This window comes from Nanorana parkeri, unplaced genomic scaffold, assembly GCF_000935625.1.
Source record: "Nanorana parkeri isolate BGI_ZX_2015 unplaced genomic scaffold, ASM93562v1 scaffold1926, whole genome shotgun sequence".
NCBI classification, from domain to species: domain Eukaryota; kingdom Metazoa; phylum Chordata; class Amphibia; order Anura; family Dicroglossidae; genus Nanorana; species Nanorana parkeri.
In genome coordinates this window covers 9,436-24,290 of record NW_017308194.1, presented here as the reverse complement: position 1 = coordinate 24,290, position 14,855 = coordinate 9,436, and the positions used below count along the sequence as shown (strand labels likewise).

Below are 14,855 nucleotides of genomic sequence, written 5' to 3'. Positions count from 1 at the left end.
TGTAATGCTACAGAAGACTGTCACAGACTGTGGACATCCTTTGGGAGATGGTCAGAGACTGTAGATGTCATTCAGTTGATGGTTTGAGACTGTGGACTTCCTTCAGAAAATGGTCAGAGACTGTGGATGTGCTGCAGGGGTGGGTGAAGATTGAAGTCATGCTGCAGGAGACAAAGACTATATACACATTAAATGACACTGCTAGAGATCCCTGCCAATACAACCCCTATACAAACCAGTGATCCCCCTCCCAGCACTGACTGCTGGGGTGCGAAAACAGCACAACAAGTACCAATGGGCCACATGGGGTCCTGAAGCCACAGGTTGAGCATGAAGGTTTTAGGCTAGTATACACATTATTATATATAATTTGAGATGCATTTGCCACGTGTCCATGGGTATACGTATATCATATTTTCTCTTTCTCATATGTATTTAGCTTATTCAAAGAATATGATGCAGGAGGATACCAGAATATTTGCAACATTGCACTGAATAAATGTAATTCATACAAAATCTCTGGGGCCTATTTATGAAAAATTCGACCGGCTATTCACACAATGAAATATTTATGACCACAGTGATATTCCACTCACTCATCGGTTTGTGTCTACAATCACTGTATATATTTTGTGACGTTTGCTGGGCAGATTATTGCAAAATCCAATGCCGCCAAATTAAATATCATTAGACCGTCTCACGGTAGATGTTATATTTGGGTTTTCTGGATACATTCGGGGGTGCGTTGCCCGAAAATTCTTTGCTGAATAGACCCCGATGTGGTATAAGTGTATGGATGGAACAGAAATCCCATATGTATAGACAGTTCAAGGCCAGGTAAATAAAGCTTGGAAGTGTGCTCATACGCAAGATACGAGTCTTCGGACTATTGCAACCATAAGTTTGAGAGGCAGAAGTAGATCGAATCAAAGATGTCTGCTGTGAGGCCAGCCGCAGCTCTGAAAAGTAACCGTAGTACGCCCAGGGGTGTATCTACTGCAAGGCAAACTAGGCATTTGCCTAGGGCGGCACTTTCCAGGGGGCCACCAAAAAATGCTGCCCCCAAACCAGTTCATAATTCATAAATTACTGCCAGTACTCCTGGACCTGGTGCTTCTTTGACTGGGGGATCAACATGTCCACCTATGCCGCCTACTCCTACATGTATGCTGCAGCTCCTTCCTCTTCCTGGTCAATGTGCTGTGCAATGTATTGATGTGTGTGACCTTCGTCCAGATGCACTGGCAGTTCGGACCTCCATGGGAAACCGGCACCCCCATTTCTGACTTCAGGAAGCGGAGAAGCTTCCGCAGGATCCCCAGGGGTGAGATCCAGATGTTCATCATGCTCATCGACACCTCCGTGGTGGTGAGTCCAGGGAAGTGCAGCCTATAAACTCCATTCAGGGTTATGTCTCTAGAGCGGGGCGAGATACAGAGCCCAGCGGCCAAGGCAGAATTAGAGGGCTCAGCATATTAAGGCAGAAGATCGGTGCTGCAGCTGCAGAACTAGGGAGCCAATCAAGGAATAGAGAAGGCGGCTATTGCAAAGGTAGAACTAGAGCGTCCCGCTACGTTGATAGCGCAACCAGTTGGAATCTAGATACACCGTGCCCGCTGTATCCTGCAACTGACAGGTTATGCAAAATGTCTTAAACAGGAAGGGGTGGGACTAGTTTAGATTAGGGATGGGGGGGGTGCTCGGGTTTAGTCTTGCCTAGGGCAGCACAAAACCAAGATACACCACGGAGTACGCCCATAGCTCATATCACTCCAAACACATTGCATACGTGTGCAATTTTTACAATGTACATAGATTTTTGTGAAAAGATATACAATCACTGTGTCAAGATACCGTACACGGGTGTCCCCACATCGCGTACAGGTATCTATACGGGAGGACCAAATGTGTGACCACACCAGACAATGCTTATGAGCACACAGTTTATTCAACACACTGAAAGCAAGTAACCACAAGCAACTAATAATAGCCAACTAAAATGGAAAACAACATAATCACACACAAAAGTTAACAGGGCAAGTGAACTTGGGGAGCAAGGCAACACGAGGAGAGCCACGGACCAATGGTCAGGGTACAAGGAGGCACCAGGATGCAGGAAACAGGTCGCAGGTAATGGCGACAATACTGTGGCACCGGGCTCACTGCAGGGAGGGATTAAATACCCTCCCAGGTCATCAGCAGGTGGTGCCTAATTGCTGACACCTGCAGGTGAACCCTGGAAGTGCAGGACCTGGTTCCAGAGTCACAGTGCCACCTGGAGGCGCTCAGGTCCTTGACAGCCCTTGCCTGCCTGGAGACACCTGCAAGGGAACACTGGAACTGCCGGATCTCCTGCAGCGCCACCCGGAGGTGTCCAGATGCCTGACACACAGCCTATTTTTATTTATATCGATTTGAGATTCTACAACATGTGTTAAGGTGAGTGCTGAGGAATGCAACCTTGCACGGAATCCATAATCAGTAGTGTGGTATAGACACGTGTCCACTAAGGTACCCCGCCATGTTAGTCTCACTCCTGCATACATTCTGGTTTCCTGTTTGTTCCAGTATTCCAAAATCATAACTCATCTAAGAGGAGCCCATTATAATGGGTTACATTTACAGATTATACATAACAAGCTGCAGAGATTTAGGCCTGTACAAAGTTGGTCAGTAAACTGTCCAGTTTTGCCAAAATTTTCGCTTCCTTGGGGATGGCCAAATGTCTAGCTGTAGAGCCCCTAAGATGTTATTACTGTAACTTGGAAGGTTGGTGATTTTCTTGTCAGTCAAGGGAGGGAGCTGGGACTTGTAAGGAGTTTACGTGAGGTCAAGTTGAGTCACATGTGAGTTAGTAGTGGGAATATTGAGAGTCAGAGTAGTCCGGTGTTTTGTGTTCCGGAACTAGGAAGAATTGCAGAGATGTGACTGAGGGTGAGAATTTGTTCTTCTTGGGGAAAATGGCTGTTATCTGTGTTCCCCCGAAAGACGTTGATTGCCACTTCTAATGAATGGAAATTTGGGAGACAGAGAGTTTCTTAGAGCTGGCAGCACTCTGGAGCGGGTTGTGCGGTTGTGAACGCACCTGGAAAACATTTGGCCTGAGATTTTTGTGAAAATACCTAACCAAGCTTGAGTCATCATGAAATCTTCACTTGAACCTTAACCTTGTTGTTCTCACTGTAGCGCTCACCCCCAAAGGAGCTGCTGGAATAACCCGGGTCATCACTAGTTGCTAAGGGATTTGGTCTTCAGCTGCCCCCATTAGCATTTAACCGGCCTCTTCTACTGCCCCCAAGCTGATACACCACTCCAGTAATGCAATGCTGACAAACTTTTATTAACATCTTCATGCTGGGGAGAGAGAGGGTATAGGGGGTATAGACATCCAGGGTGTAAGAGACATAGACTCCAGGCTTTTAAGCATCTCAGTGTAGATCCACTTGTGGTACAGGGAATAGTAATTGAAGTAACAGATGAGCAGGGATGGACATAAATCCTCAGCAGGAGAGATGCCAGACATGCCCCTGAAGTCCTCTAAGTTCCAGGTACCTTCAAGAGCCATCTGTTTTCCTGGTTCTCCTCCTCTGGCAACAGCACAGGCCTCCTCCATAATAAAGGCCCAGGAAAACACTTCCCGCACTCCAGCCTCTGTCCACCCTCAGGCCTCAGGCTTATCCTGGGGGGTGGCTGGACAGCACCCAGCCCTGTGCAAATCCATGGTTGGTCCCAACTAGTCTAAGCACATGGCAACTCCCACCAGTATCTGTACCCTATCCCAGCATGCACCACTGGTTGAGTGAAACTCAGTGATTGGCTGCTGTCCTGTACATACACTCACAGTGCCTCCTCTCATTGGCTGTCCCACAATACAGCAGAGTCACACTCCACCCAGGTGGGCACAGTCAATGCCAGGCACCTGGATCTAACCAGATAAATGCCTCTATAACCCAACCAGGCTGACTACAGCCCTGGCAATCACTAAATGTCTAGTAGCCACATCACAGAAGGTGGTGGGGGCTACATCACCAATTATTGTATTTTAGTAAAGTTTATTTATTTACTGCAATCATACCTGTCTGGACATTCTTACACTACTACAGTCTACTGGCAACTGCTGGGTCACGCTGGAGGACCCTGTTTGGAGACTTGAGGCTTATTTTGGCGAGCTCTACTCTGTTTCCATTGGAGAGTCCTGAAGTGTTGGTTCGCACTCTCTCTGGGGTGCTGCCATGTTATGTGGATGAGGTGCCCTGTGTCTATGCATGACTTGAAGACAATAACCACTTTGTGTACTGCTGGACTTGGGGTGGAGGTGAATCCCCTGTGTCTGTCCAAAGTTACAGAGTAGAAAGGTCTTCAACCCCGTTGAACTGTGGAAAGGCAATGTGGTGACCATTTTACATAGCTAACCACATATCGGTTTTAAGATTGACTGTATATTTGCTACAATTGTCCCTTTATCAATCCTCCGCCAACCAGTATAGTCCACATGGACAGACACTCGCATTCCTCCTTGATTCAGCGTTCTTCTCTGTGGGCCCTGTCCAGTGCTGCATGGCCTTTCCTGCAAAAGTACCCCCAGTGGGTCCTCCTCCAACTGCGACCCCATTCATTTCTATGAGCAAACAGGAGTAGCATAGGAATGGGTCTGTGAAGAGGATGAAAAGGTGCAGTTGTCCTGTAAGTATTGGGAGGTACCTGCATCCGTTATTTCCACAGCACTCATTGCTCACCTGCATACTGTATAGGTACATGGTTCTGGTGAGCAATCGAGCACCAGCTGTTGTGTCTGTGGAAGGGATCGAACCCTGGCTCATGAAAGGGAAAAAATACAAAGATTACAGGGCTGTGTAGTGGAGGTAGTAAGTGTCTCTAGCACTTTCTCAGCTTGTGTTAGTGTACACTGTAGCGCTCACCCCCGAAAGAGCCGCTTGATATGAACTTGGGCTCTCCTACCTGTTTTGCCAGCCACCGGCCCCTTTCTCAGCTTCAACAACACCGACACTCCGGAACAGAACAGGCTTGAGTCGTCTTTTTAGCATTTATTTGCACATCAGCAACTGGAGAGAGGGTTTGGGATTGCAGGATACCCGAGTAACAATTCAGAGGACTCTGTATTCTCCCTTAGCAACGGCTTGTATTAGTAGTACAACGGTCCTGTAAGAGCGACCAGTAATATGAAGTAGCACAGAGAACAGCCAGGAATCATCCAGGACTTTGAAGGAGAACTGCCACAGGACTTGTAGTGCACCAACTGGCTGCTCTTCAGTAAAGTACCTGAGAATAGGGTGATGGATCTCTTACAGGGTTCTAGACGGTAGCTCTCACCAGCTCCTCTGAGACACTCCTCAATAAGCAGATTCCACCTCCAGCCCGGCTTCCATCAGGTTTCCTTTCCAGTAGCATCTAAGGTCTCTGGGCCCCCAGCATCTGCCACACACTGAGGCTCAGACCAGGCATCCAGTAGTATCTTAAGCCTCTATGCCCCCAGCATCTGCCACACGCTGAGGCTCAGACCAGGCATCCAGTAGTATCTTAGGCCTCTAGGCCCCCAGCATCTGACACATGCTGAGGCTCAGACCAGGCATCCAGTAGTATCTTAGGCCTCAAGGCCCCCAGCATCTGCCACACGCTGAGGCTAAGACCAGGCATCCAGTAGTATCTTAGGCCTCTAGGCCCCCAGCATCTGTCACATGCTGAGGCTCAGACCAGGCATCCAGTAGTATCTTAGGCCTCAAGGCCCCCAGCATCTGCCACACGCTGAGGCTAAGACCAGGCATCCAGTAGTATCTTAGGCCTCTAGGAGCCCAGCATCTGCCACATGCTGAGGCTCAGACCAGGCATCCAGTAGTATCTTAGGCCTCTAGGAGCCCAGCATCTGCCACATGCTGAGTCTCAGACCAGGCATCCAGTAGTATCTTAGGCCTCTTGGCCCCCAGCATCTGCCACATGCTGAGGCCTAGGCCAGGCATCCAGTAGTATCTTAGGCCTCTTGGACCCCAGCATCTGCCACATGCTGAGACTCAGACCAGGCATCCAGTAATATCTTAGGCCTCTAGGCCCCCAGCATCTGCCACACGCTGAGGCTTAGATCAGGCATCCAGTAGTATCTTAGGCCTCAAGGCCCCCAGCAGCTGCCACACGCTGAGGCCCAGGTCAGGCATCCAGTAGAATCTTAGGCCCCTAGGCCCCCAGCACCTGCCACATGCTGAGGCTCAGACCAGGCATCCAGTAGTATCTTAGGCCTCTAGGCCCCCAGCATCTGCCACACGCTGAGGCTTAGATCAGGCATCCAGTAGTATCTTAGGCCTCTAGGCCCCCAGCATCTGCCACATGCTGAGGTCTAGGCCAGGCATCTTGTATCACATAGACCTTCTCCCAGGGATGGCCCTTTTATCCCCTGCCTTCATCCACACCTCTGAGTCATCATGCTCAGGGATTGGTCACAGTCAGGTGCATAGTCACGGTCTGCGGATGGATCCCCCCTCACTGTATGCTGAGTCCTCAACCCAGCAACAGGGGGAAGCAATCAATCCACCAAACTCAGGGAATCCAGCAGAACTCAGAGCAAATAGCATCCAGACTGATTGCAGTCCAGATATACACTAAATTTAGTAGCGACGTAGCAGAGGGCGCTACAACACAAAACTCTGGGAGCTGCAAAGCTTTCTCCTGCACCTCCACTTTTTCAGATTCCAAGATTTCTCTTCTGTGACCTGAGAAAGACTTTCCCTTTATGTATTGCATAGAGGAGGTATTTGTAGTCCAAATCAGGAGATCAGTCTAGAGTGATGTCATTGGTTTAGGTTTAGCTACACCTAAATTCAGACTTTCCCATTGGCTCTAATGTATTTTGCTGGTGAATGGTGACATTTAAAGAAATCTCCCAATTTTCACAGAAATTACGGTGAAATGGAAACTCTTAGTTTGGCCCAACCCTGGATATAAACAATTTTTACAAATGTTTCCTCCACATTACATACAGAATAATGTCACCCCATAGACAGACTACTCCCCTAATCCAAGGTCTAGGCCCGCTCTCTAAACTTACTTAAAGGAGAACTATGAGGGGAGTGATTTTCCCTCATCCTCATAGTTCGAGCCGACCTGTGACAATGAGGCTGTCACAGGTCGGCTCAGTAGATCGGGCAGGTGAGCGAACACATACCGGCGCTCGCTCACTTCCCGATCATCTCCCTGCAGAGAGCGGTGACTGTCAGTCATCTCTCCTGGCAGGGATTGCCCCCCTCCGATCATCCAGCGTTGACTGAAGCAACAGACTGGGGAGGGGGCGGGCACAGCTGGCTCTGCCTCTAGATTGGCAGAGCCAGCTGTCACTCACGCAGCTGGGTGGATCTTGACAGCATTGTTGGGATCCGTCCCGGCTGTGGCGCTCTCAGTATATAGCGAGCAATAGCCCGCGATACACTGAGCTTTGGGTCACGGGAGAACGTTAGTATATGTCCTCCCGTGACCCTAAAGAGAACAATGGGATAAAAAGGTTACCCCATAGTTCTCTTTTAAGCCCAGTTTAGTCAGCGCTGGTGCGATTCAACTCGCTTTGCTAGCATTTTCGATGCATCAAACGCCTTCTTTCTGCTGTGTTGTCTTTGCTGGAGACCTGAGGTGCCTCTGATATTCCAAACCCTTCATCTTGCAAAACCGCCTTACTGCAAAGCGTTTTATGTATATGTTCTGGTTGCCCCGGCTCCCCTCCCGGCTGCCAGTAAGTTATTAATTATGCCCAATGATATAGAGCTGGAAGGAGGCACTTTTAGGTCAAACTCAGAGCAAAAAACACAAAGCTACAAGAAAGCCGAGTACCTCCTGAGACCCGATAGGATGAGTTTCACCCTCAAACACCCAATAAAAGAAAACAAGCAGAAAGAAACACACTGATCGGCCGCGCAACCGCCAGCAAGACCCGCACTCATCTTCTCACATCTCCCAATAAAGATAAAGCATTCTCTGTCTCTTTTTTTAGCTCACGACATCTGATGAGACGCGAGAGAGCGGAGCCACAGAACGCCTGCTGGGATTCCTCCCTGAATTCAGGTTCAGCAAGGGGCAGAGCGGGGTAATGTGCGCAGAGACCCAGAAATAAAATTCCGCCGAAGAAACCGCGTCTACACAGAACAGTCATATAAGTCTCTCAGCGGAGGATCATTCTATGATGTCTCTGAGAGCTGAATGGGAGCAATGAGACTAATTGTAACCACGAACACAAGGAAAATCTTATTTCTACTGTGAAGTCTTACCTAATGTTCTTTAAGGAAACATCTGAGGGTTTCCCTGTCTGTATGATTGCAAGTAAACGTCTGCGCTAATCTCCTATACTATTTAGCGGCCAGCTGAAATAGAACGATATACAGCCCGAGAGATCAACAGTATGTCAGACACTGCAATCTGTACTTCTGCTTAAAAACTGTCATGAGAAGAAAGGAGGGAGGCAGAAAGGAGGAAAAGGAAAAAGGGGGAGGGAGGGTGATGGAGGCAAGGGAAGGACACAAGGCAGGGCAGTAAAGGAAAGAGGGAGGGGGGAGGGAGGTGGAAGAAGAATGAAAAAGGATAGGAAAGAAAATGGAAAGGAAAGGAAAAAGGAAAGGAAAGAATAAAGGAAAGGAAAATGAAAATAAAGGAAAGGAAAATGAAAATAAAGGAAAGGAAAATGAAAATAAAGGAAAGGAGATGGGTGATGGAGAATAAAATGAATCAGGAAAGGAGAGAAAAAGGAAAGGAGAAAGAAAAGCAAAAGGAAGGGAAAAAGAAAAGAGAAGGAAAGGAAAATGGAGAGAAAAAAGAAAGGAAAGATATGGAAAAAAAGAAAGGAAAGGAGAAAGGAAAGGAAAATAAAAGAAAGTTAATGAACAGAAGTAAATAGAAAAGGAAAAGAAAGAAAATGAAAGAGGAAAGAAGAAGAAAAAGGAGGGGAAAGAGAAAAAGAAAGGAATGGAGAAGAAATAAAACAGAAAGAGAAAGGAAAGTAAAAGAAAGAAAAAAAAAGGAAAGGGAAAAGGAAGTGGAGAGGAAAATAGAGGAGAGGAAATGAAAGAAAAGGAAAAGCAAGGACAAAGCAAAATAAAGAGATATGAAAGGGAAATGAGAGAGGGAAGGAAAGAGCAACAAAAGTAAAAAGGAAAGGAGAGAGGAAAATAAAGGCAAGGATAGGAGAGGAGAGGAAAGAAAAAGGGAAAGGAAATAGGAAAGGAAAGGAAAAAGAAATGGAACGTAAAAGAAATGAGATTAGAAAGAGAAATAAATAAAAAAGGGAAGTAAAAGAAATAAAAACATGAAAGGTGAAATGAAATATAAGAACTGAACTTTAATGATAGGGCCTCAAATTATTTTGTATTTTGTGGAATCTTTCAGAACATGTTTAAAAATAAACTTCAAAGCGTACACCTGGGTATATATTAGACACTGCAATCTGTCCCCCTGCTGAACAATGCATGTAAGAGAGGAAGAAGCAGAGGAACAATGGGAAGGTAAGACAAGAAAAGAGGGAGCTAAAGGATTAAAAAGGAAAGAATGGAAAATGTGGTGGCAGGGGAAGAAGAAAGGGAAGGAAGGATTCTGTTGTCAGCCAATATTGTGTTCAATAAATGGAATAATGTGTGTGTGTGGGGGGGGGGGGGGCCCCCCCTGTTTATTTTTTTTTTAATTTTTTTCTAAATCATCAGTTTTTAAAGCTGTCCTGGCCATGAAGGGAGTTACGTTGATGCGTTTTTGTGCTTTTAAAATACATCAAATTCGGAGAGTGACGCTGTAAAATCTGCAGCGACAATACAGGCGTCCCTCCTTCCAAGAGTCACAGCTGCGCTCAGCCCCCCGCAGGGGGCCACAATGTAAGTAAAGGGAAATATTCTTTTAATTCTCAGCCTGGCTCTCCGTAAATTGGAGTGACGCTGGCCGCGTTCCAGCAGAATGTTCCGCTGCAGCTCGGATACATTATTAATGGCCCATTATCATGGCTAGATCGTCTTCTCTCCGCTGTAAGAGCTATAGTTGACAAGCAATGGAATAATCAATGCGGAGTGTTGGCGTGCAGACATGAGGAATATCCGCTCCCCCCTCCCAGGATTGGTGCACCCCAAAGGTAGACACATTTTTGTAGCATTTATGTACTTCCATTCTTTACCACTGGTGGTGCTGTGCTTCAAGGTGAATCTGGGATGTATGTCCACTTCCTGCCAGCAGGTGTCTCCCTTCACCATCATCTCCCTGCATTGTTCTCACTCTCCTGCACCTGGCTTCCTGTTCAGCCAGGGGCCTGAGCATTTCTCTCTGATCCTTTGCTCCTAGTCTGTGGCTCGCCACTGTCTTGCATTTGCTAGATTATAGAGGCAGAATGAAGAGACAGGTCACCAGCACTCAGTGATTTTAATAAATATGTCCTTTTTAATGGACAAGGATGTCACAATGATCAACAAAGCATGTATCTAATAAATACATTATGAATCATTGGAAGCACCATTGGCTAAAAGTTACACAATGGGTTAAACCTCAATCTCCTGGACTGAAATTGCTTCCCCACTGCACACTGAGCTTCTCCAATGTGCATTAGAATCTGCTGTCCGTCAGACAGAGCTCTCCTCATTTCCTGGCTGGAGGACCTTCACCATCATCTAGCCGAATGCTCGGCGGCATTCGGCTATTGACTCACTGCCGATCGTCCCCTATGTGAATATGGGGTGAACGGCAGCGAGCGAGCTGCCGGAGCTTCGGTTCAACCGATCCAGTTGTTGGATCGGCTGAGTCGAAGTCCTTCTGCACTTCGGCTCAGCCGTCAGCCGCGCAGAGCATGTTCGGCTGACCGCAGTGCAACCGACGTACGGCTGAAATCATCTGTACTGAGCCGGAGTGAATAGCCGAACGTAGTTCGGCTCTGTTCACTTCGGAATCGGTTAATCACTTGGTGGCCTTTGGCGGCTTTGTGAATAACCCCCTGTGTAGTGATTTAAGGGAAACGGTGCACGATGTTACCATTCTCCTCATGTCGTCTGCACCCCCCCTTGTTATTTCATGGCGTTTATTGCAGCGTAGAATCCCGGGCGCTGCCCCTGCACGGCTCCATCTGGTCCTTCTCTGCTTGGCAAGACCTCCGCATTTCACAGATATTAGAGATGATCAGTCTGTCTGTTCACATAATATGTGCAATTAATATGCTTAGGATGATTATCAAAGTTTGTGAGGCACTTCAAAGTTTTGTTTTTTTTAAAAACATAATAGCCCATCCTGACTGCTACAGAGGAAGTACCACCAAAGCAGGGGCATAACTACAGATCATGGGGCCCCATAGGAAAATTTTGATGAGGGCACCCTCGGCGACCCCTTTAAAATCGAAATCATCAACAGGTAGCAGGAGAGCTGTCCGCATACTCTCCTCCTGTACATCTGATGTCAGCTCTTTTTGATTGGAAATGTCATAGGGGGTTACAGGGCTAAAAGCAACTTCTGCAATCCTTCATGGGGCCCCCTTCTGCCCCTAGGCCCCATAGAAGCAGCATGTGCTGCTATGGCTGTTGTTACGCCCCTGCACTAAAGGCTGGGAGTTACATTGCAAAATCCTTACCATCTTGTCTTGAATTGCATTGTGATTGTAATGTCTTCCTTATATTGTAAAGCGCTGCGCAAACAGTTGTCGCTCTATAAATCCTGTATAATAATAATAATAATAATATGTAAGCTAAAGAATTTCAGCAAAACCAGAGTTTCCGTCAGACTCGAGTATTATGAGATCTTTTCCTGTCTATAATGTGAAGAATTTGAGTGTCCTGCACAGAGCCCTGACCTCAACCCTACTGAACTCCTTTAGGATGAATTGGAACACTGCGTGTGGGCTTTCTCATCCAATATCCGTACCTGGCCTCACAAAAGCTTTATTGGCTGAATGGTTTGACCAGTTTGGCAGACAAATTTGAGTAGCATGCACAAAGCCCTGGCCTCAGCTCTATTGAACAACTATGGGATGAACTGTAATGCCAGTTGTAAACCAGGTCTTCTCATCCAACATCACTGCCTTAACTAACAAAGGTTCTTTTGGCTGAATGGGCGCAAATTCTCACAGACTCACTCCAAATTCCTAGAGTGGAGACTGTTATAGCCATAAAGGGGGGGGTTTGGAATCCATTTTAATGGCTATGGTTTTGGAAAAGGATGCCCAACAAGTTTGTATAGGTTTGATGGTCAGGTGCGCCTGATGTCTCTATTGATCTGCAGTCTGGTGGAATTGGATCGGTGAGTCTTTTGGATACTTTTACGCTGATGGTTACTGAAATAAGTGTCCTTACCCTGGTGGTCAGTGAGAAGAAGACCCATCACAATGGTGGTCAATGTGCTGCCCCCATGCTTTGGGGGACAGTGGAAGCAATGCTTCCTACATTTGTAGCCATTGGGAAGAATGCCCCGTACATTGGTGATCAGTGGAAGAATGTTCCCCTTAATAGGCAACTAACATGATCATCGGTGTCAGTGGTTACTTACCTGAGGACAAGATCAAAATCCACTGGTTCCATGCCGCATGCTTCATGGAGTGGTGAAGGAATTATGCAGACATTGTCAGGCAGGAGATCAATCTGCCATGGCTCATTGTTCAAGGAATTCCTAGCAACTTCTGGAGGAACTGAAGGGTTTCACAGAAGCCTGGTGGGAAAAAAAGGCCTCAACACTGTGTTGGTCTACGGATGGCAAAGCCTATGGCTGTCACAGTCTTGCAGTGTCTTATGGGATTTGCAGTTTCACCACATCTCGAGGGCCGAAGTTTGGCTGCCCCTGCTTTAAAGAAACCCTACATAAAGTGCCGTCATTGTATCTTTCAGCTGTCTAGATTCCTCACAGCAGTGGCGGAACTACCAAGGTCGCAGTGGTCGCAATTGAGAGGACCCATCATTCACTGCCACCCATCATTTACTACCATGGACGGCATATTATTTACGGTCACAATTAACGATTTAAATGAAATACTTTGTCAATAAATCTGAGCCCACCATAGACAGTCTCAGATGGGCTGTACAGCATCTATGGTGGGCTCTGCAGGGTCACTCTCAGGAGGGTCCTGTGTCCAGCGCGTCACTAAGCCTTGCGTTCCAGCGCGTCACTAAGCCCTGCGTCCAGCGGCGCGGGGGGGGGGGGCCCGGCCTAAAACCGTGTAAGGTACCCCAAAATTTCTGATGTCTGCCCTGCCTATGACACACAAGCACGATCAAGCATGATCTCCCCATATCGCAGGCCTGGACTATACTCTCCACCTCGCCTGCGCATAGATGAACCCCCGATAAGAAAATGGACAGCGCAAGCATCCGCGGGAACCGTTTCCAGGACGCGCGGCTCATTGAAATGCGTCTTTGCTAAGCTGGATTTTTTTTTCTTCCCCCCTTTGATGTCTCCGTGTGGTGGGCGAGCGGCTGGTTTCCTTCTCTGTCAGTTATCCGCTGCCTGCTCCCCGCCTGTAATTTATTCCTCGCCTGCAGAGAGATGCCACATCTGCTTTAATCTCCTGCGACGCCCGTGGAGATGTGTCGGACGCGGCGTGTTCTGCCATCCTTGTCATTCAGCCGGGAGAGACACATAATCATCTTGTCTCCAACGGTCCCCCGTGCGCTGGTTGAGTCGGGACAAGCGAGGGTTAAAATACCCGGGCCTGCCGCAAAGGTCTTCATTGCGTAACATCATAGGGATCGGCCTGGAAGGCTCTCGTTATTAAAGGGAACCGGTAACGCCGGCTGGTACCCGGCGCGGCCGAGACTCCCATCCAGCGCTGGATGCTGCTGACTCTGGGCAGTGTTGTCAGCTCCGGGGCAGAGGCGCGGCTTCGAGTCTACTGAATCCTCCCCTCCAATCTTGCGCAGTTGTATTTCCATGGCATGCCTTATTTTAAACCCGGTGATGTCATCACAGGGTCTCTGAGCTTCTCTGTGCAATGCAGGCAGATCACGGCTGGTGGGAGGGGCCGGCAGAGTGCTGTACATAGCTTTCTGAAAACATCGCAGCACCCTGCCTCAGTACTGCTCCCTAGAGCCCTCAGCTCTGATGCAAGCACGGCGCTGGCTTCTGGGAGGTTTGCAGGAGCTGACGGATGGTGTTTAGTCTGGAGACTACCCCGGGTAACACTCACACGCTGAGCCCTCTTTTTGACAGAACTGAAATCCAATGAATGAAAGGGGCGGGGCCAGGGACAGTCAGGCTGGGGAGGAAACACTAGATGATGCTGGACGTCCTCCAGCCGGGAAATGAGGCGGAGCTCTATCGGACTTGCTGCAGCTTCTAATGCACATTGTGAGAAGCTCCCAGTGTGCAGTGATATCAGGGGAAGCCATTTCCGTCCAGGAGAGGAGCCGGTACAACTGTGCAAGACTGAAGGGAAGGCCGGTGGTCAGGTATAACCAGGGGCGTCCCGAGGCCGGGTGTCCCCCCGCTGTGACATCATTGCGCAAACGCAAGACATCACCATGCACGTGCATGGTCATCTAAGAAGAAGCCTGCCAGCAGTCAGCTTGGTGATGGACGCCGGCAGAGAGATGAGGGGATGTTCACCCGGCAGGATGAGGTATGCCGCCGGGTCCCCTCCTCTCTCCTGACACTGTCCATGACCGAGTGCCCAACTTTTTAGAGGGGGTGACACCAATATGACTGTGAGTCATTTTGCTGTCCCCCCTCCAATGGTGTCACCCGGTGCAGGCCGCACCACCCGGACCCCCCTTGTGACGCCACTGGGTATAAAACTAAAGGAGAGGTCGGAGGTCAGATAGAAGACTGAAGGGAAGGACGGAGGTCAGATAGAAGACTGAAGGGAAGGACGGAGGTCAGATAGAAGACTGAAGGGGAGGACGGAGGTCAGATAGAAGACTGAAGGG

General features: G+C 48.2%; 1 protein-coding gene across 1 annotated transcript in view; it reads left to right on the top strand.

Moving 5' to 3' along the window:
* Positions 1 to 8,080, top strand: part of LOC108800127 (PHD finger protein 24-like) — a gene marked incomplete at its 3' end in the record, with an annotated part of 82,489 nt that extends 74,409 nt beyond the window's left edge. The window contains exons 4-5 of the mRNA XM_018572074.1: positions 1,237 to 1,368; positions 7,988 to 8,080. Of these exons, the coding sequence (XP_018427576.1) occupies positions 1,237 to 1,368; positions 7,988 to 8,080 (225 nt within the window). The remainder of the gene's footprint in view (positions 1 to 1,236; positions 1,369 to 7,987) is intronic.
* Positions 8,081 to 14,855: the final 6,775 nt, after the last annotated feature.